General features: G+C 38.7%; 2 protein-coding genes across 3 annotated transcripts in view; both read right to left on the reverse strand.

Moving 5' to 3' along the window:
• The window catches only part of LOC144696723 (V-type proton ATPase subunit S1-like), a 72043-nt gene extending 68381 nt beyond the window's left edge, over positions 1-3662 (reverse strand). The window contains exon 1 of the mRNA XM_078568376.1: positions 3419-3662. Within this exon, the coding sequence (XP_078424502.1) occupies positions 3419-3528 (110 nt within the window). The 5' untranslated portion in view covers positions 3529-3662. The remainder of the gene's footprint in view (positions 1-3418) is intronic.
• A 3225-nt stretch (positions 3663-6887) lies between these two features.
• The window catches only part of iqub (IQ motif and ubiquitin domain containing), an 87354-nt gene continuing 72384 nt past the window's right edge, over positions 6888-21857 (reverse strand). For both annotated transcript variants that reach the window (XM_078568377.1, XM_078568378.1), the window contains 7 exons: positions 21557-21767; positions 21111-21286; positions 19174-19344; positions 16364-16540; positions 8820-9068; positions 7935-8120; positions 6888-7552 (listed from right to left, as the gene is read on the reverse strand). In XM_078568377.1, coding sequence (XP_078424503.1) covers positions 7379-7552; positions 7935-8120; positions 8820-9068; positions 16364-16540; positions 19174-19344; positions 21111-21286; positions 21557-21767 — 1344 coding nt within the window. In that variant the 3' untranslated portion in view covers positions 6888-7378. The remainder of the gene's footprint in view (positions 7553-7934; positions 8121-8819; positions 9069-16363; positions 16541-19173; positions 19345-21110; positions 21287-21556; positions 21768-21857) is intronic.

Below are 21857 nucleotides of genomic sequence, written 5' to 3' on the forward strand. Positions count from 1 at the left end.
CAATTGGATATTGATGGAGTGGAATCCCTCTCGCTTGCAGCATAGGGCAGGTTTGACACGCAGTGCCAGCAAAGCTATTTGCCTGCAATCAATGGCAATTTACATCTTGGGGAAGCCGCATGCTCACTGTGCCTGCTTCTTTCCGGCACAAGAGAATGAAATGTAGTCAGCTCTTTTGCAATAGAGAGTGTCAGTGTAGCTCCAACACACAACACTGTCATAGAGCCATTATGGCACAGAAAACGGCCATTTGGCCCATTCAGTCCATGCAAGTTCTCTGTAGGAAATCCAATCAGCCCCATTCTTCTTCACTATTCCTGTAGCCCTGCAAGTTTAATTCTCTCAAATACCCATCCAATTTCCTTTTGAAATCGTTAATCACCTCCACTTCTACAATCTTTGAAGGTGGCAAGTTCCAGGTCATTACCACTCATTGTGTAAAAAAGTTCTTCCTCACATCGTCTCTCTGCAACTTTCTCCACAAAACCTGAATCTGTGTACCCTAGTCCTTGTATCATCAGCTAATGGCAATAATGTTTCTTTATCTACCTTATCCAAACCTGACCTAATCTTGTAGGCCTACATCAAATGTCCCCTCAATCCCTAAGAACAACCCCATTTTCTCCAATCTAACCTTATAGCTAAAATCACTCATTCCTGGAGCCACTCTGGTAAATCTCCTCTTCACCCTCTCAAGGACCCTCATATTTTTCCTAAAGTATGGTGACCAGAACAGGATGCAATACTACAATTGTAGTCTAACCAAAGCTTTATAAAGCAGAGGGTAAAACATGAAATGTTACAAATATCTCCAGGTCCAACCTGGAAAAAGTCAGATCCATGAATGTTCATCGCCACAATCAGCTTAACAGCCACTGGTAATGCAGTCCTTGCCCAAGTTGCAGTTATGGCAGCAGGTGGCAGATTTCAGAGAGAACATCAGAGAGACAAGTGTAGACACCTCACACACTGTTCCTTGTTGAGGTTCATGTAGAAAAGTTGCTCCTTGAACACTCTGGGTGGTATGGTCTCCTGCGAGGAATCTTCTCCTCGTCCTTCCTTTTTGGCCAGCTTGCCCTGTTCTGTATGGGCCTCTGTTTATTCTGTAAGTCTTGCTGTATTCCATGGGGAAGGCCTATTAATGCACCCATGCTTGGAAGCAACTAGTTCATGCAGAAGACTTAAAGTCAGCAAAATCTACTTGAGTAGCTGCCACACCACTCCTTATAGACATTTGCAACTTTAAACATTCATGGAAAACACCAAACAGTTATCTAATCATAGCAACAGCCAGAAGAAATCAACTAACAACTAACCAGTAAGTAGCTGACAATCCCTTTACATAGCACAGGTGGAGGGTCTTTCCCACTGTTGAACACATGTTCAACTGTGTGAGGTTTAGAGATGGTGATAGATGGAGTGTTGAGTTCCAAAATGGCACCCTTACACACCAAAGGTCACACTTTGTAGGAACAGGTCTGGGTAGGGCTATCTTTCAGGAGACATCTGGCTTTAAAGATTCAGCAATTTTGTTTATTACATATGCTTAACCCTTGGCATATTGCATTCAGCCTCGTCAGCAAGCAACATTTGTTTTAATTAATTTCTGAACCGAGGTGCTGGCACCAGGATACACACCTCCATATGCCACAGTTTGACTCAGCAGTGGATTAAGTGAGTTGATCATCAACAATAAGCCTCATTCAGAGATATTGTTGTCTAAATTTAAATCACATTTACTATGACTTTTTAAAATCAAAAATATACACTGTCCTTCAGATCAGGTGTAAAATCACAATCCCAACTGCCAGTTCAGATGCATGTTAAAGATCCCATTGTATTATTTAAATAAGAATGGAACATTCTTTGCATGCCAAGGCTTAAATTCTCTCTCAATCAACACCATCAAAATATAGATCATTAGTTATTTAACCTCATTCATGGTCATGGGACCTTGCTGCTACATTCAGCAGTATTCACTGTACATGAAGTGCTTTAAAAAGTTCCAAAAGAAGTGATAAGTTGTGTTTTTTAATCTTTCTTCGAAATGAAAAATAAACAACTATCTGGATTTTGTTGTACTAACATTGTTGGAGTCTTCAGCATGAGAATATGCACAGAAAACATTATAATAGCATGAACTTGTGGCATTTACCCTCTAGTCTTGCACAAAGGACTGATGAAAAAATCAGGCTTCTGTTCAGTGTTTCTAAATGGCAACATTACTGACTTTGAAGAATTAATTTTACAAGTGTAGAATCACACTCCCGCAGAAGAAAATGTGTCAGATTTTTTAAAGAAATTAATGTTTTAATTCTACTTTTCTCTTCTACTTCCCTTCTTTAATCCCATGTGTATGCCCCAAATCTTTGCTACTTCTTGTACATTGATTCAAATCTAATTTATATTTCTTGTTTTTTTACTTCCTGCTTTGCAAACTGCATCTCAGTGAGGATTCTTCCACCTGATTGGTTAAAGTGCAGCCTTGCTGTTTACCTTGTTCACAAGCACCACAGATCATATGAGAGTGTCACGTTGAAATAGATGCTAGATAGCTGGAAATCTCCTTTGATAAGCCTCTAACTATATGCAAAGTGAATGATGAAAGCCTTTCACAACAAAGTCCAGGCCAATAAATTATTAATGAATTAAGATGACCACACTTAGCTATTATTCCAATGCATATCTTGCATAATGAGAATTTTTCATCTGTGTTAAAAGCTTGTACTAAATTACCAACCACTTATTCAATGCTGATCTTACATTTCTAGTTAAACACCCTTGGATTGTCATTGACACACTCACTACGCACCACAGTATTTTACAAACACACAACCATAATTGGCAGTGCACCCATTGACTGAAGGAGATTCGGAAAAAGAAACACTAAACAGTATTCCAATTAAAAAGCTGTAAAATGTGATCTATCTTCTTTCAGCTTTAACAATCTCAAAATTAATACATAATCATTAGAAATTTTACACACCTGTAATAAGTATTCATGTACAATTCAAACATTAACTGGAGATTACATCATAATTTACTGCCCCTTTATTCTTCCCATTAATTTATTTTAGTTAACTGTGATGTAGAAAATAAAAACAGCCCAATTGTTAGAGATACTGTGCAAAGACAGGAATTTTTTTTAACAAAAACATTTTTAAGTTAATAATTGCACTTTCCCCAAAGGGAATTGGCCCACATGTATATAATCTTCATGATAGCAGATTTTGAATTTCTTTCCTGACATCACTTGGAACCTACTCACAAAAAGGAATTTACTTCGGTTTAACTTAAAAGCTCACGTTCTCTGACTTCATTTTATAGCAGAATGCTTATCCATGGTAGGTTGCTGGAAATATAATGAACTTACAACCTGGTAATTTCTCTGACTGAAAAATGTTGGTCTCAGGCTCACCTGAAAGTTGACCACATCAGCATAGGGATGTGATCCACAGCAGAGATGTCCTGAAAAAAGCTGGCTAAAGTACAGTAGAGCAGCAGCTGCAAACAATGATCTTGAGCCATGGTACTTTCAGAGGGACTCACCTCCAATTAAAGATCACTGAAAGTAAAAACATATATTTAAAAAAAACCTCTTTTAGTCAGACCTTCGTAATGAGTAGAACCAATCAGGTTTGTTTGGTATGCTCTTGTTTTGGAGAAAACACTGATAAAGCAGGTGGGCAGGAAAAGAAAATTTAATGAAAGGGCATTTAGGAGAAGGAAAAGATATAAAAGTAATATATTTCCTTATGTGCCATGAAGCAATGACATAAAGGGTGTGAGTGATTTTGTAATCAGTAATGAGAACACAAGCTGCTTAACTCTAAAGCCACCAAGTAGCTATTAACTTCAAAAGTAAGTGCCTCTTCCATTTTTTGTTTTATTTCTAAACTGATTTTTTGGAATAAAGGAGAGTTGAGTGATCCACAAATCCATAACAAGTGCACAATATTTTCAGAATAACTTAGATTAAAAATTTGGAGGGGGGGGTGGTGTTGGTGAAGATTTCCTCTGTGTGCCATATGTAACTAAATCATAAATTTGTACTCCATAAATGGTCTATAATTTTATTACACAGCATACATTAGAAATCCACTGTTCAGGGCATTTCTGATTTTGGTGCATAAAATGCTTCATTTGTGACATTGTTTCAATCTTAGTAGCCAAAAGAAACATGCAAAAATTGTTGGACAGGAATTGACCTTCTGGAACTTCAAACATGCTCTACACAGACCTATTGCCTTTAGCATCATCAGAGACCCAAAAGATTATAAAAGATCCAAAGCCAATGTAGGGTAAAAAAATTCTGGAGAATTCCTCTGTGAACGCCTAAGACAATTAAAACTTTCCCAGGAGACCACAATGACCATATCATTTAGTGCCTCACCTACCTTTTGCATGCAGTGCTTTCTGTTCCAGCCAGAACTTCTGACAGCAGGCAGCAAACCTACACTAAATGAGATGGCACCTTGTCCCTTTTGTCTACAATTCCCTGAGAAAAGAAATGCTAGATAATCTTACTATACTACGACTCCTGGATGATGGTATGACGGCAACTGTGCTTTGCAATGGATGGGAGACTGAGTCCTTTCGTATCTGGGCTGCTGTGAAACATGACTGTGTGTCTGCACCAATTCTCTTCATTATCGACCTCATGGAACTCATTTGTGACCAACTTCCACAAGAGGTCACGATTGAGTTTTGGCTGAGAGCCAAGACTAAAGTGACCCTCCAGCATATTCATGACTTACAACATGCGGACAACAGCGCAGTTGTGGCCCACACTGCAAGTGACATTCAGACCATCCTAAATCTCTTCTCCTTTGCAAACAAAAGGATTAGTTTCTCTCATCAGCAAGGCCAAAATTGTCCACCAGCTCTCCTCCAGACAAGCACATGAACCTCCAGCTATTGTTATTAATGGGGAGCTTTGGGAAGTCATTGAACACTTTCCCTATCTCAACTGCTAGCTTTCTCAAAAAGGTCACCATCGAAGAGGAGATCCAACACAGAATCAGCCATGCCAGCATAGCCTTCCAGGAATTGTACAATCAGGTCTTTGAAAATAGACCTCCATAAGTAGACAAAGATTCTAGTCTACAACATTGTTGTTGTCACCATCCTGCTATATAGCAGTGAGATTTTCGTCACCTATTAAAGGCACCTCAGGGCACTGGAGAATTTCCACCACAGTATCTCCACAGGATTCTCAAAGTCAAGTGGGAAGACAGGCAAACAAACTCTAGCGTCCTCACTGAAGAAACATGAAGATGGACAAGGTGCCATCTCATTTAATGTAGGTTCGCTGCCTGCTGTCAGAAGTTCTGGCTGGAACAGAAATCACTGCATGCAAAAGGTAGGTGAGGCACTAAATGATATGGTCATTGTGGTCTCCTGGGAAAGTTTTAATTGTCTTAGGTATTCACAGAGGAATTCTCCAGAACAATCATGCAAAAATCAGCTCTACTGGTCTTCATCCGCATGCCAATAAACACGATCTAATCTTTACGCTAATCAATTGACTAAGAGGTCTTTGCTTCTCTAAAAGTAAATAGACCCACGCAGGTTTTTAAGCTCATTACTGTAATGCAGATCATTCTTGTGACCCACCCATGAACTTCATCCAAAGTTTCTATATTACCCACAATGTGAGGGAACAAATCTAACCAAAGTATTTTGCATTATGGTTCTTCTGTTTTATATTGAATCATCACAGTAATATTATATTCCCTTTCCTTTTTCATGGCACTGGTTGAAATCTTTGAGAACTATGTACTATAAAACCATATAACAAATGCAGTAATGTATTTTTGTCCACAGCCCTAACACTTTCAGACTTGTGCATGAGCTGCAAACTGATGGACTGTTTCCTTAAAGAATGGTGATATCACCAATAGATCTTCCAAGTTAATATCTGCTTTTTATGGCAAAAACCACTCTGAAATCTAATTTCTTGATAAAACAGGATGTTTGGAAAGGGCTCAAGTTATCTGTGTTTTTCAGGCATTGCTGTGTCATTTTATTTTCCTTGACTTTAGAACTAAAAATGTACATTTTATTTTGACATCACATTCAATGGTAAGTTATAGTGTAAAATGACTGTGTGATGATAACATTTCTGGACTAAAATCAACTGGCTGAGAGAGTGGTTCAGAACACACAAGGGATTTTATGCAAGACTGAACTATTTAAAGGGTGGCAAATTTTAATTAATTTTAAGTTTCCCTGTAATAACGTACAAGGGACAAAAATTGTAGTTTGCCTGGTGCCATTCTGTCCTCGTTCAAATTATAATTTTGTGGTTTTGCGTATTTTAAAAAATCTTTGATTAAACATTAGGGCTGATTCAGAGATCCCATACATCCAACAGGAAGCTGCAATTGCAATGGCTGTATCTTGGAAAACCATGGTGACAACAACTGGTGATTTTCTATCCAGTAAAGTTAATGGCTGGAAAATCACAGGCTGCACACTTGTAATTTCCTGAGATGTGCTCCCAGTTGGAACTGCCGCATAGTGGGATCATCCTTATAACATATCAGGGATCAGATGAATATTTTTTCTGAAGTGCCTAGTGCTAAAATGAGAACTATGATTTTCCTTGAGAAACAACAGCTCAGAACAAAGGCATGCTATTTGGGTCATCACAGAACTAATGTCACTGCCTATCAACATGATATGCTTTGTATCTTTGAGCTGAGTTTTGATTGACAGTTTTATATTTGACATACCCTCAGCCTGAAAAATATAATGAGCTTTCGCTAGTTCTTTAATTCAGTTCAGAGGTCCAGCAAATGTATAGATTACTATAGACTGATGTGACTCCATAAGTGAGCATCATGAACAGCAGAGTTAAGGACCACATTGACAATTTTTTGTTTCTGTGTAATTTTATTTGTCAATAAATGTACCTTATACTTTTTTATACTGAGCAGAAATGTAGTGTTTTTCACTAATTTGAAGACATCTGCATTACATGGTGGGTAGCCCAAACTATTTCCAGTGGATACCAAAATGACTGAAAGCTTTGTTGTTTTACCTGTGAGAACACCACCCCGATACTTTGTGCAGTTCCAGTGTCTGTGCAAATGACTTGTATTGAAAAAATAGTGGGAATGAATACCACTACGTTACGTTGAATAAAACTTAATACAAAAAGGATTTCAAATTTGATTCCAGTTACACTTCAATTCATTTGTCTTTCAGTCCATGAGTTTGAAATAAAATAGTCGACTATAAACTATGTAGATATCAATTAGAAAGTTTTGTTAATACGTATAATCTATGACAATGGAATAGCATTACAACATTTAATTTAACAAATTTGCAATCTTTAATTGAAATCAAACATTGAAACATTGTTGTCTAACAACTATGACTTCTGTTTAGAACTAAATGAATTTGTAATTCTGAGGTTGTTCTTGGAAGTCAAGTCTTGCATCAAGCAAGTGTGCGCATAATTCACTATTTCAGGAATCCGGGAAAAATAGGTCTTTCCCAAAGTGTGTCGGTGCTTGATCTTGCGAATAAATGTGGCTTCATAATCCTGCATGGTGAATAACAACATAAACCTGTGTAAGTCACTGAGATTTCAAGTTGAAGGTTAAGAGATGAGGTTTTCTTTGACATATTCTAAATACATCTCTATATTTTTCATTTGTTAAAAATGGATGTTAAAAGTACTGAAGCTGTCAAATTTAGTGTAAGAAGAGCAAGGGATTTTACAGAATGAAAGAACAATGAGTGCATGGAATAAAAATAAAACAGGAAACATTAGACGATCAAGGCCTAAGTCTAGACAGGGAAGACAAGAGAAAAGACAAAGGATTAAAGGGGGCAACTGCAGTGAGTCATAAACAAGGAACAATAATGAGTAAATACTAAAATATTGGAAGAATGGCAGGTTAAAAAAAAAAGGGGAGATGTACCTTTTCAATATTACTGATTTCAAGATGTGCCACAGCTTCCTCTTCTGTCAGGAGAATACAGTTCCATGGTGACCACTCAAACCTTTTATCCCACCTTATCATTGTTAGATCTTTCAGATTGTTCGAAGCACTCAGTGCAGACTGTGTACCCCAAATACTATCAACAAGATGTTTCATATCTTGTTCCTGCCAATACAAAACCTGGCTTGTAACATTATTTCAAAATAAAAATCGTTTTTAAAATAATGGTTCAAAAATGTTAAAGCATAATATTTATTTTAAAAAAGTAGCATAACTAATTTTATTATGGAGGCAGCAGTCAAAGAGAAAGTCTTGGCCTGACCAATGCTCGAGCACAAAAAAATAGATAACTGGCCATTCATTTCTGCTTTTTGTATAATACCATGTATTGTGAAAAATGTTATATGTCTACTTTTTTAACAACAGTCATTGCAAGTTAAAAGTAATTCACTGTATGTGAAGTACTTGAGAAGTGATGAGGTGCTTTATATATACACAAGCCTTTGGGATATGAGACGTAGCATCAGAAATTGATAGACACACTCAGTAGGTCAGTCAGCATTTGTCTGACCAGCTGAGTATTTCCAATATGTTCTGTTTTTATTTCAGATTTCCAACATCAGCAGTATTTTGGTTTTTTGGACATAAAACCATTAACTTGACATCAAAAGTGCATGCCGCTATAGTTACCTCCAACCACTAGAAATAATTTTCACTATTTTTTAATATTAGAAAACAGATTTCAGGAGAGCATAAAACAAGCATACCAGCTTTATATTTATACATATTTTTGTTAATATTAGGTGGAAAAAATGTACCCAAGAGTGTTTGTTTAAATTTACTGCAATAAAAGTTATACTGCACCTGTAATAAGAATGCCAGCTGTGATCCATCTTCAAAATTTGCCTCAGTTTTTCTCAGCCGCTTAAGCATCAGTTTGTACATGGTCACTTCTTCACGGCGACGAGCTTCATTATTCAGCTTAAAGCATTGTCGACACATTCGAAGAGTATGTGAAGTTAGCGACAAGGGGAACTCTGTGGATGGTAAATAGCTTCCACAGCTTGAACAGAAGTAAACATTTTTGCGCAATTGCATTGGATCCTGTGGAACCTATAAATGAGATGAAAAATTCACTTCACCGTTAAAACAAATCTCCAATTCCTCTCACTGCATGAAAATCAACAATAAAAAGGAGGAAATCACTCCATTGTTTCTATTTACACAGCAACATGAAAGGAGCTATCAGATTTACCTTCCAACAAAAATGAAAACTAAATATTACAAGTCTCTAATATCAAATAAAGTTATATTAGGATTTTCACATTGCATTTATGTGCAGACCAATGTAAAAACTTTGTAAAACTCTTAGTACAATAATCAAACTGTCACTGTGTTGATTCTACTTAATATATTCCAGTACACTTAATCACAATACAACAACATAACCAATTCTGGAGCCATTAAACTAGAAATCAAAGTGGTGCAGCAATGTTACCAGGAGTGCAGCACAGCCCAATACTTGGATCTTCTCACGAGCCTGTCCCAAATTTCAGTTGATGAGGATTGACAACATATTAGGGGCGAGTCCAGTGCTCACATTGTCACATTCAACATCAACAGTAAAGCCTTGGAGTGGCACCCTGCTCCTCCAAGAGGGGGAGCTATGGGTTAATCAGGTTGAAAATTAAAGTCAGCATTTGAGGTCCACAATCCAATTAGAATTTTACTGGAGGGCCCACTTTCATCCCAGAATTTTATCTATGCTTGTTTTCAGCAGCCATGTGATGTTAGGCCTATCAGAGGAATATAAAGAAAGATTCACAGGAATGCACCAAAACTGCTGCCAGGTCTAACAAAAGCAAACAGGAGTCGCACCCACTGCTCTGCATCTCTGAGGTAGAATTTACTGTGCAGGGCAAAAAGGGCAGGATTCTAGCATGTCTGAGTCTTGTGGCATTTCTGAACCCATCAACTGCCCCTGCAAGAATTCTGCCATTTGTGAGAAAAAAAAACTTTTTAGTGCACAAGTTTCATCAATCATGGATCTGTTCAGTGTAACTAACCTGAGCTCTGTAAACCAAATTGATATATCGTTATATTTTATGATCTATTTGCATTCACTATTCAAGTGTTGATGTGGGCAATAATCTCAATTCCGCTATCTTGCTTCTTCAGTTAATGGGTTTTGGTTAGACGGATGGCCTGCTACAAATTGATTTACAGGGAACAGCTCAATCTTACACGATAATTATTAGATCTGCAGAAATTGGTAATAGACCAAATTCAAGTGGAATTACCACCTAGTGTTACTTCCACCCATTCATACCAGGCATTAAAGGCAAGCTGTATGAATTTTATAGAAATCAACTAAAATTATAAATTTTAAAAACATTTTTATGCAGATTGTGTTTTTCAAATTATTTAGCTTATTGTTACTTCTACCAATAGATAAGGATCAGAATTATTGTTTCCAAGATGACAAGGTTGGTCAAGATGACCAACTGCTAAAGTCATTACAAGATTTCAGAAGAACAGGAAAACCCCTAAAGAAAAAGAGACCTGTCATTCAACCTACTTATGCACCATGGTAGCCAACTAGAAGTTAGAGGTGACAGATGCACAAACACCCTTTGACGAGCCCCAATTACCTTAAAGCTTGATATTGGCCCAGATCTTCTAAGGAGCGTAAATCACCGCCAAAGCGGAGTAGAGTCAGAGGAAGACAGGACACATCTCTTTTTTACAGCATGAGCTGCCATATGGTAAGGTTAAATGTCCAGTTTCTGAATGTCAGTAAGTGAATCGGAGAGTGCGTGAATGGTCATCGTGAAGATTAGTAGGGTTGTATTGGGAGATAGTCAGGTGGTCAAGAGAGGCAGTCGCGAGCTCTTGGGGGTAATCACAGGGGTGGGTTGGTTGACAGGGGGTAGTTGGTTGACAGGGGGTAGTTGGGGGTGAGTGGGAGATAGTTGAAGGTTCAGTGTGAGTGATTGGGGTTGTCAGTTCTGGCATTACCCAGACATTAGACTTGATTATAATCTGTCTAACACTTGCTGGGAAAGTACATCGGAACTGGTCCAAGATAGCCTTACAACTGTTTACAATTCTTGTGTTTTTTATCCTCCATTTGAGACATGGGGCAGAATTTTACGACAGCGGGATTTTACATCCCCGCTGTAGTCAATGGGGTTTATAACAGCCCGCCGCATTTTACGGCCCCGTCCCCACCGAAATGGGGCTGTAAAATTCTGCCCATGACGTTACTTTAAGAGAGAGAACAACCTCATCTAAAGCCATGTTCCTGTTACTGGGTATTCCTTCAGCCCATTCACTTGTCTGTGCAAGAGGAGGTCTCTGGGCAGCACTGAGAATGGAGAAGTCCTGCAAAGTGGCCCTTGCTGTTCAGCCTTCCAATATGTTGAAAATGGACAGAAAAATCAGGAGAATTAAATCCAAGGCCTCCATAGCAGCAGCATAAGCATTAACAATAGTCACTCTGATATAGCACACAAGCTATTTCGCTGAGGGTTCTGTGATAAAGAGTCCTCAAATTGTCCTATAGTCTGATAGATTTTAATGCAGAGAAGCTTTTTTGCATAACCGGACAAATGGACTTCTTCTGTCAAACCTTGCTACATAATTTTCCAATTCTCCATTAACAGCAGAAAACATTGATGTTCAGATGCAATCTCTCACTTATATCCAGGGTATGTAAGGTTTGAATCCCTGTGATCTGTAGCTGATTAGAGGATATGAGCTGAATATCCAGCCAGCAGGTTTCTGTTCTTTCACTTCTTCCGCCACATACATTTGCTCACTCATGCTCCATTTTTAGCCTGGTGTGCCCACCTCAAACTACCCAAATCCTGTAAAATTGTATTGGTGCTTTTGAGAGGTGGAATGAATGATGCACAATGCTAGTTTCTTAGGAGCTAGTAGTAGCTACAACTGCTTCTTGTGGCCCATCAAGAGAACAAGACGTGTGCTTCACAATACCCCACTATTTATGTGCTGCTTGTTAAAGATTCATAATTTAGTTGCTTCAAAGGAACTCAAAGGTTTAATGTTACAGACTCTTTTTTGATTAGCAGGTGCCTGCTATTACTTTCTGTTTTGACCTTCAGGTGGAGTCATTGGATGTGGCAAGATATGAGGGGATCGGTTAGCTCAGTTGGCTAGATGGCTGGTTTGTGATGCAGAGTGACACCAACAGCATGGGTTCAATTCCCATACTGGCTGAGATCATCCATCCCTTCTCAACCTCGCCCCTTGCCTGAAGTGAGGTGACCCTCAGGATAAACTCACCACCAGTCATCTCTCTCTCCAATGTGAGAGCAGCATCCACTCTTCAACTTCTGCCCCAGGATTCTGAAGCATTCACTTGGAACATCACTTTCTCAATGTGCACATCTGTTCCAAAGCAAATACTTTGAATATGCTGTTCACAAAAAATCTTTGAAACTGCAGGACTCTAAATTCCTTTTGCATCATTCCTCTCTTAAAACAATGAGTTCCCAATTGCTGACACATTCCATGTTGGGAACTCACAGGAACATTCAGCTCCCTGAGCCTATTCTGCCATTCAATCAGGTCCTGGCTTATCTGTAACCCAGCTCCATTTACCTACCTTTAATCTATAGGCTGCATTTGCTGCCAATGCAGAGCATGCGCAGTTGTACCACTTCAGTCCGTAATATCATTGCAAGCGATGGCAATCAGAACTCTACTCATTCCCCCACCACAGTATAATACTCTCCATTTAGTTTCTCGCTTTTTTTTAGGGTTTTGGAAACAGAAACAGTGATTTTATTCAGAACAAAATACAATACACATTTTTGCCTAGGTAATTTCCTTTAGCTTTATCTTTCCCTATGGCATGCAGCTATTTCAAACATGCGAGCATATACATAGAGGCTGGAGACTTCAAACTCCCTATAAAATGCAATACAGCAGATTTTCATGTTCCTGCTTCTGATGCTACTGAAACACCTGGAAACAGCACAAAGATTAAAAATGGGTTGGGAAATTGGCTGGCTCCCTTATAGGTATGTGATCCTCCTCACCCGATTTTCTTGGTGCTCTGTACCTGGATGATTCAATATGCTCAAGTTAGGAACACAAAATCTGTGCCAATTTTTAAAAAAAAGTCAATGAGAATACAATATCATGTTTTATCTAACCTCAAATTCTGAGTGGCAATTTAAATGTTTTCCATTGTGGGCAAGATTCAGCTTTTGGTTTTCTGCGCATGCGTGGACATGTGTACATGTGCAGACAGATGTCGGTGGCCACCTTGCATTGGCAGGAGACACAGGGCAGAATTTTGGCCTTGTTGGGCGGGCTCGGTGGCGGCTGCGGGCTGGGCCGGTTGGGAAGCCGACCGCGATCGGGGCCGGGCCGCGATTTCACGCTGGCAGGCCTTATGTGAAGTGCGAGCGGCAGCACTCAGTGCTGCCTGTGTAGGCGGGGGAGGAGGGCAAGTGCAAACTTAGCGCATGTGCATGAGTGCGAACTTGAAAATCTCCCTGAGGCACAGAGCTGCCTCAGGGAGATGAACAACTTTAAAAATCAGAAATAAAGATTTTAAAAACGTTATAAAACACATCCCCTCATGTGACTCTGTCACACGAGTAGGGGACATGTTATAAGTGAAATTTAAAAATGTTTATTTTATATTTATTTGATGTTGGAAACCTCATCCCACCCGTGGATGAGGTTTCCAAAAAAATGCAAAGGCCATTTGGCCTTTTCGCCTGCCCACCAAGCGTAAGATTGGAATGACAGCAAAAAATTTGTTTCAATGACCTTAACAGGCCTTTTAATTGTCGGCAGGCGTGATGCCGACTCCAGTGCGTGCCCACCAACCGAAATATCGCGCAACTGCGCATCGACATCGGGACACTCGCCTGACATCAACGCACATCAATTTATGCTTGAGCGGGTCGGGTGCACGCCTGCCCGCCAAGGTAAAAATTCTGCCCACAGTATAACCTATATTCCTGTCCCACTGATGTAACAGAAATCAATCTCAATCTTGAAATGTTTTAATTGACGCAGCATTCAGAGCCTTTGGGATGAGAGTTCCATATTTCCATGACTCTTTGTGTGAAAATGTGCTGCCTAATTTCACTACTGAATGGCCCAGAGCTAATTTTGAAATTATGTGCTTTGTTTTGGATTCCCCAATCAGAGGAAATAGTTTATCTATTGAATCCTTTTACCATTTCAAACACTCAAATTAAATTACTCCTCAATCTTCTAAACTCATGGGAATGCAAGCCAATTTTATGCAACCTGTCTTTATAATTTAATCTTTTAAGCTCCAGTATAATTCTACTGTATCTATACTGGACCCCTTATGTTGTGATATCACTAAGAGAATATGCAAATGATCAAGGAACCAGGATGTAAAGTGGCATGCGACCGGCAGCCAGTTAGTAATGTGTATTAGTGAGTGGTTCATGGGGCTGAATTACAATTATAGGTTCCTGTGAGTTCTCAACATGGAAAGTGTCAGCAATTGGGAACTCACCGTTTTGAGAGAGGAATGATGTGAAAGGAATTTAGAGTTCTGCAGCAGCATTGCAAAGATTTTTGTGAACAATATATTCAAAGCATTTGAGAGCAATTATTCCGTGGGACAGATATGTGGACACACAGCACATTGGAGGAAGTGATGCTGCAAGTGAATGTTTCGGAATCCTGGTTGCAGATCTGCATCATTTTTAGAGACCGTACCAAAACTGACCACAATAAGACTGCATACACTTACCATATACTAAGTATGCATTAGTGAGTAGTTACAGTTGTTGCTGTGAGTAATGATGGTTGCTGAATCCCTAGAGCAAACCTGTCCGTACAGCTATCCTAAATTATATATATCTAAAATATCAGTCGCAGTCTTCAAATAAATCAAACGTGCTTATAGTTTACCAATAATAACAATAATAATAAAAATAACAGAAAATGCTGGAAAAACTCAGCAGGTCTGACTGTTTCTCTCGCTGCAGATGCTGTCAGCCTGCTGAGTTTTTCCAGCATTTTCTGTTTTTATTTCAGATTTCCTGCATCCACAGTATTTTGCTTTTATCTACAGTTTATCAATCTTGTGTATGTGATTGATGAATTTGCATCCAGAAATGAAATACCTTACAGGGCCAGTAAATATATACTTGCATTTGAGGTGGTTCAGCAAAGGTTCACTAGATTAGTCCATGGGATGAGAGGGCTGAGTAAATTGCATCTATAATCTCTGGAGTTTAGAAGAATGAGAGGTGAGCTAATTGAAAATATACAAGATTCTGAAGGGGCTTGACAGGGTAGACACTGAGAGGATGTTTTCCTTGGCTGAAGAATCTAGAACACGGGAGTACAGTTTCAGGATAAGGGGTGATCATGTAGCACTCAGACGAAGAGGAATTTCTTCTTTCAAAGGATGGCAAATCTTTGGAATTCTCTACCCCAGGGGGTTGAGAATGTATTCCAGATGAGGCCTGACCAAGGAGCATAACTTCCTCCCCTTTGTATTCCAGCCCCTTGAAATAAATGCTTACATTCCTTCAGCCTTTTGATTACTTCGTGTGTCTGTGCACTAGTTTTATTTTCATTGATTTTTGGATCTGAACATCCAAATTCCCTTGCTCTTCCACTGTTCCTAGTCTCTCGGCAATAAGAAAGCATGACTTGTTTTTCTTGGATCCAAAGTGGATACCTCACACTAAATTCCATCTTCCAACATTTTGCCCATTCACTTACTGAGCCTATGAAACTTCCTGTTCCTATCTACTTACTGTGCTTCATAAATAACTAGTATGAAACATGAATATAAAGCTTAATTCTTCCATCCAAGTTATTGACTTTTATGGTGAAAAGCTGAAGCCCCAATACGATCCCTGGCAAGCACCACTTGTCACATCCCGTCAATCAGAGATTGTTTCTTTTATCTCTATGCTTTGTCACCTACCTCCCAACCAATTACCAACCCATGTCACAAGGTAACCTCCAATTCCATGAGCTTTTACTTTTGTGAATAATTTGTTGTGTGGAATGTTATAAAATGTTTTCTGGAAGACAACTTCCATAGCCACTCCTGTATCCTTTATGTTAGTGATGCCGCACAAAAAAAAACTGGATTAGTCAAACATGACTTGTCCTTTATAAATTCATGCTGAGTATCTCCAAAATCTAGTTATGCATGGATATTGAAGCCTGACACAGAGTCCGCAGGGACAGGTGCATGTAACTCTGCAAAGACCCAGTGTATAAGATTCTTGCTGCCTCTAACCAGACAGTGGAAAGTGAAGCATATGGGATAATTTTTGTAACAATAAAAGAGCATAAGTGCAGAAAAGTTCACATCTGAATCAACCCCTGCCGATTAAAAACAAACTGGCATTTTTTTGTACCTTAAGGAATCTGGCAACTTCTGGGTTAAATGTTGGTGTTTTGATATACTGAAGAAAGAGTGTTGATATTCTCTGCCTGAGTCCTTCCAGGTAAGATTCCTTTACTTGTCTCATGAGAAGGTCTGCCTCTCTGTCAATTAATTCCACAATTTCTTGTGTTAACTTACAGTCATGTTCCTATATAGAAAAATAATAATTGATCTTAGGACTTGACTGTAAGAATCAAATGATGTAACCATTAACACTGTAAAGCTTTTGAAGACTAGAACAGAAATATTTTACAATTTAATTCAAACTGTGCCACGGGAATGGAATATAATTAACATAATACCTTTGCTCAAGAAGGAACCAGGCATACTCTTAGAATTCATAAATCAAAATACGAAAGAAAGCACTTGCATTCAGTTGTGTTTTTACGAAAGTTAATGTAGTATTTTTAAGTGTAATCATTCTTGTAATGTAGGAAACATTGTGGCCAATTTGTGCACTGCAAGATCCCAGTAAATTTGTTAAAGCAAGTAGTGCTTGGTAAATTTTGATCAGACTTGTTTTTGAAGAGGTGGCTTAATTGGCTAGATAAAGGGGATGTAATGTACATATAGGGTGACTCTCTAAAAGTTTGTTGGAAAAATGTAGGTGCATGGAATTAAAGGAAATGCAGCAGAATGGATTAAAAATTCCTCGGTGGTTAGAAAGCAAAGATCAAGGGTAAATGAGTGTTGTCTTATATGATTTGTACTTTGGCAAAGCGAATAGATCTCTCGATTTGCTGATGACACAACAGTTGGGGTCTTGGCAAACAGTGAAGAGGATTGCGAAAGATTTCAGGAGAACAGGTAGTTTAGTGGAATGGGCAACCAGGAAAATCCAATTCTGGCAGTAAGAATAGAAAAGCAGAATACTTTTTTTTTAAAAAAGGCATGAAAATTGTAAATATTGATGTTCAGAGGGACTTGGGTACTATGTTCCTCTAAGCACGCACCTATGCAGCTGCATAGGCCGGGATAGGGGCTGCTGTGAAATTCTGAGATTGTTTCAGAACATGGAGATCGTTAGCTGGCTTTGAGAGAAAAGTGTGGAACAGATTTAGAATTTACCAGAGAGCAAGAAGTGAGCACTGAATAGCTCCCCAACTATGACCATGGCAGCTAGCCCCTTCAACATTCTGTCACCCACACAGAATGATCAGCAGCAAGTTTTTGGTTCATTTTCCATTGTGAGGGACATTATCGCACAAGTTGTTGATTCCTGCTCTGCACATTAACATTTTGCAGTGTTAGTTTTCTTACTTGATTTGATATTAAATAAACATCTTAATCAGTGGGCTTGTTAAATATCCCTTGTTTTAATATTTTTCCTACTTCTTCCATACCTATGGTAACTTTTTAAAAAAATAGTTTCTTTAATTTCAACTGGTGGCATATATATTCACACAATACCTTGATATTGGTGCACATAACAAAATGCATTCCACAAACAGATGGAGGAAAAGGTTAGAGGGACTGCTGCTTGGGTGTATTCGTGCAAAGAATACAGAAATTTAGCATGTATGTACAGCAAGCAATTAGAAAGATAAATGTCATGTTGGCCTTCATTGCAAGGGAATTGGAGTACAAGAATAAAGATACCTTGCTACGATTGTACAGGGCTTTAGTGAGATCACACCGAGAATATTGTATGTAGTTTAGTCTCCATATTTAAGGAAGGATATACTTACATTGGAGGTTATACAGAAAAGATTCACTAGATTAGTTCCTGGGATGAGAGGGTTGTCCTGTGATGAGAGGGTGAGTAAACTGGGCCTATATTCTCTGGAGTTTGGAAGAACAAGAGGTGATCTCAATGAAACATACAATATTCTGAAGAGACTTGATAGGGTAGACATAGAGGTTGTTTCCCCTGGCTGAGGACTCTAGAACATGAGGGCACAATCTCAGGATAAGAGGCTGAGCATTTAGGACTGAGATAAGGAGGATCTTCAGTCAGGGGGTTGTGAATCTTTGGAATTCTGTATTTCAGAAGATTGAAGATGTTCCATCATTGAATATACTTAAGGCTGAGATAGATAGCTTTTTGGTCTCTTAGGTAATCAAGGGATATGTGGAGCAGGCGGGGAAGTGGAGTTGAAGGGGAAGATTCACCATGATCATATCGAATGGTGGAGCAGGCTCGATGGACCATATGGTCTACTCCTGCTCCTATTTCTTATGTTCTTAAGTGCAAAAAGAATATTTTAGAGAAGAGTTTTAAGAAAGTGAATAGGAGAAAATTATTTCGTCTGGTTGACAGCAATTCAGTAAAGAAATAGCACAATTGCATCTAATGTTAGACTGGAACAAAGAACATTAAAAGCTGTATTTTTCATGTCTACAATTACGTGGGCAGACTTTTCTGGCTTCCACATCTTTGAAAAAGAATGTGCAAATAATTTTCATGTTTGCACTTATTCCTAAATTGCATAAAATCAATTAGTTGCATAAAATTACTAAAGCCTATTGCAGAGCATCTAGCTCCTAACTAAAGCCAGAATGCTCGTTCATAGTCAAAAGGTAAACCATTTTAAATACATGCACTTATTTCCAGTGTGATTTTCAATATATGTTTCTGAGAAATGACAGTAATTTCAACCGTCCATTTCAACAGCCAGCCTTTTTAAAAAAAAAATCATTTCAACCTCGTCCTATCTGCTCATCCCTGAATAAACTTCTCCAGGCTTGCCTTCAGTTTTTAAACTGAAAAAGAACAACTAGTTTAATGTCTGTTAGGCACCAACATAATCAGTTCTCTACTTATTTTAAGTACTTCAATACCTTGACTGTGTGTTTTAATGTTAAAAGAGCATCCAGCCTCTCATCCTGGGTCAGGTATTTCATGTTAATACTGTTGTAAATATCACGTAGCTCTCTGGCCCGGATAGTGAACGGTGTGTCCATTTCAGTAACTCTCCCATCATATGCTTTCCACCTTATGGGGTCTGCACACTACAACAATTTAAAAAAAACAATTAAAAACAATTTTCACAGCTCACACTGAAGTGCTTTTTTAAAAAAAAATCCACAAACATATTTATAATGAAAACTTCTCTGACATTTGAATCAGCCAATTTGGTGACACCTTGTGGTCAATAAGATGTATACCATCATATTATTTTAATGCTTTGAGTGAGAGCAGTACAGTTAGTTTATTTGAAGAGTGCAGAGAAATAATTGTTTGTGATACAATTTCTTTAACACAAATTCCTAATTAAACAAAAGCAATTTTTTGAGGCTAATAGATGAAAATACTGAAGGCTATTTCAATAATCAACAATAGGTTAGCAAAAATTTCACCCAAGGCAAACAAAACAAAGTAACAGAAGTATGTTGAGGAGGGAAGACTGAAATTAACAAGACAAAATACCAGGTCCTTACTAAGGTAGTAAGTAATGGAAAATTCAGCATTATTTCCACAATACAGTTGCTGCGAGGTGAAGATCGCAGCTTTCTCAAAACTTTCCCTCATCTGCAATGTTGGAATGGTGGTTGGCTGGCATTGTAAGAAATTAATGTGTAGCTTTTTGCAAGAGCAGATGTCAGCATCATTTCAACCGGCTGGACTGGAACCCCATTATTTTTCAAAACAGATGGGATGTGAATCTGACTGCTTTTTCATAACTATAATAGAAATTTTATTAAAATAATTGAACCATATTTCTAACCTGAGGTAGTATGAATTGTACCACTTATCCGGTATGCGCAATTTGCATACTTTGGATTTTTATTTTAATATCACATTCATTACCACACAGTGCTCTTGTGGAATTTGGAATTCAATGACAGGATTTTGAGTTTTGGGCTGAAACTGCTGTTGGGGTTAAGTGGAGGTCATGACCCTCCATTGTGTGGGCAACAAGCTCCTGTCAGTGATTTTTCCAGAATTTGCCAATTAGTGGCTAGAGGGCGAGCTTGCTTTCCAATTAGGAATGGCAGGTGGGTTCTTGAAGCTGGAGGCCAAATAGTGGGCCTGTAGTTCAGGGGAGGGAAAAAGGTGCCTCCATCTTGAGGTGCCTTCACTCCAACTTCAATTTAAAATGTGTCTCAGCAGCTGGACCACCATTGCGGAGGGGAATCCTCCAAAATCACGGGGAGGGCCTCAAAGCCTGCCTGGAGCACTGTCCCCCGGTCTATCACCAGCAGGCAGCTGGCCAGATCCCTGACTCCCAGGGAACCAGTTGGTCTCTGACAATAGACCTCCAATTAGCCCTTGACTGGCTATACTTGCCACTCACCACTTGTGCCCCCCATCTTGCATTCAGGAAGATGGACAAAGGGTGGGATAGTGGTAGGAAAGTGGTATGCTGGCCAACCATGTGAATTTTCACGCCTATCCAGCTCCACACTCACCCCCAAAAATTCAGCCTAAAATGTTTAATAAATTGAATGCTGTTAGTTGCTGGGGGTACAGAAAGACTTGGAGGCCAATTAGCAAAATGTAACATTCCATAGATTAATATGTTTGAACTACTTTAGTTTTAGTAAGTGACTATAGCCCCTGCATACAAGAATAAGAGCTCTAGATGAAAAACTGTCTAATGATCTTTTGCTTGTTGCTACTTACTTTTATACTGTTCCAAGGGGTACAGTTCAGTGAATATCTACTTTCCCTGCACTAGTTCCTGACAAATAATTCACTGCCTTAATTGATCAAAGAGATTCAAATAAAATGTGATTGTGTACAAAATTATTTAGCATATTTAAATAGTACTGACCTTATTCAGAAGGTTCTGAATTAGTTTTGGTCCAGTTTCCTTAGCAGCGTCAACTTTATGGCGAGAAATTGATGCAATGAGCTGTGCTTCTTGTTCCAGAAGTGTGTAAAGAGCTGCTTTTCTCTCTGGTCCAGTAAGGGTGCGGTTTATGTTACTCAGCTCCTCCTGCTTCCAGACTAAATATACATAGACAAAGCACATAAAGGTAATCTCATTTTTCAGTCTCACTGCAACCATGAGCACCAGCAACAAAATAAAATAATCAGAACAAGTATGTAAAATAAAAAAACACAGAACCAGAATTTTCAACTGAAAGTGAATGTCACCTCTGACTTGAGACAAAATTTCCGAATTTAAGAATACAATGACATTTATAACAAAAAAAGATTATGCACATACTGCAGGCAGCATGAACAATTAATACCTGCCTTGAAACCATAACATACCTTCCAATGCATGAAAAAGTAGATCAAAATCTTCTTTTGTCTTAGGGTTCATCCTTCTTTCGTACTGCTTCTTTAAGTAATTTTGCTTTTCCATTTTAACTTTCAATTCTTGCTCCAGTTCCCATTGCACCCTCCTATTCTTTTGCATCCTCAGTTGCTGAACATAATTCTTAGCAGCCCAGCGTCTAAAATAGGTCTGCAGCACAATTACCTACAAAGAGAAACAAACAGTATAGCTAAACATCAGACATGAATTTTTGATAGCATTTCTGACCAGTAAATTGTAGGTTTCCATTAATGC

This window comes from Cetorhinus maximus, chromosome 22, assembly GCF_964194155.1.
Source record: "Cetorhinus maximus chromosome 22, sCetMax3.hap1.1, whole genome shotgun sequence".
Lineage (NCBI taxonomy): Eukaryota > Metazoa > Chordata > Chondrichthyes > Lamniformes > Cetorhinidae > Cetorhinus > Cetorhinus maximus.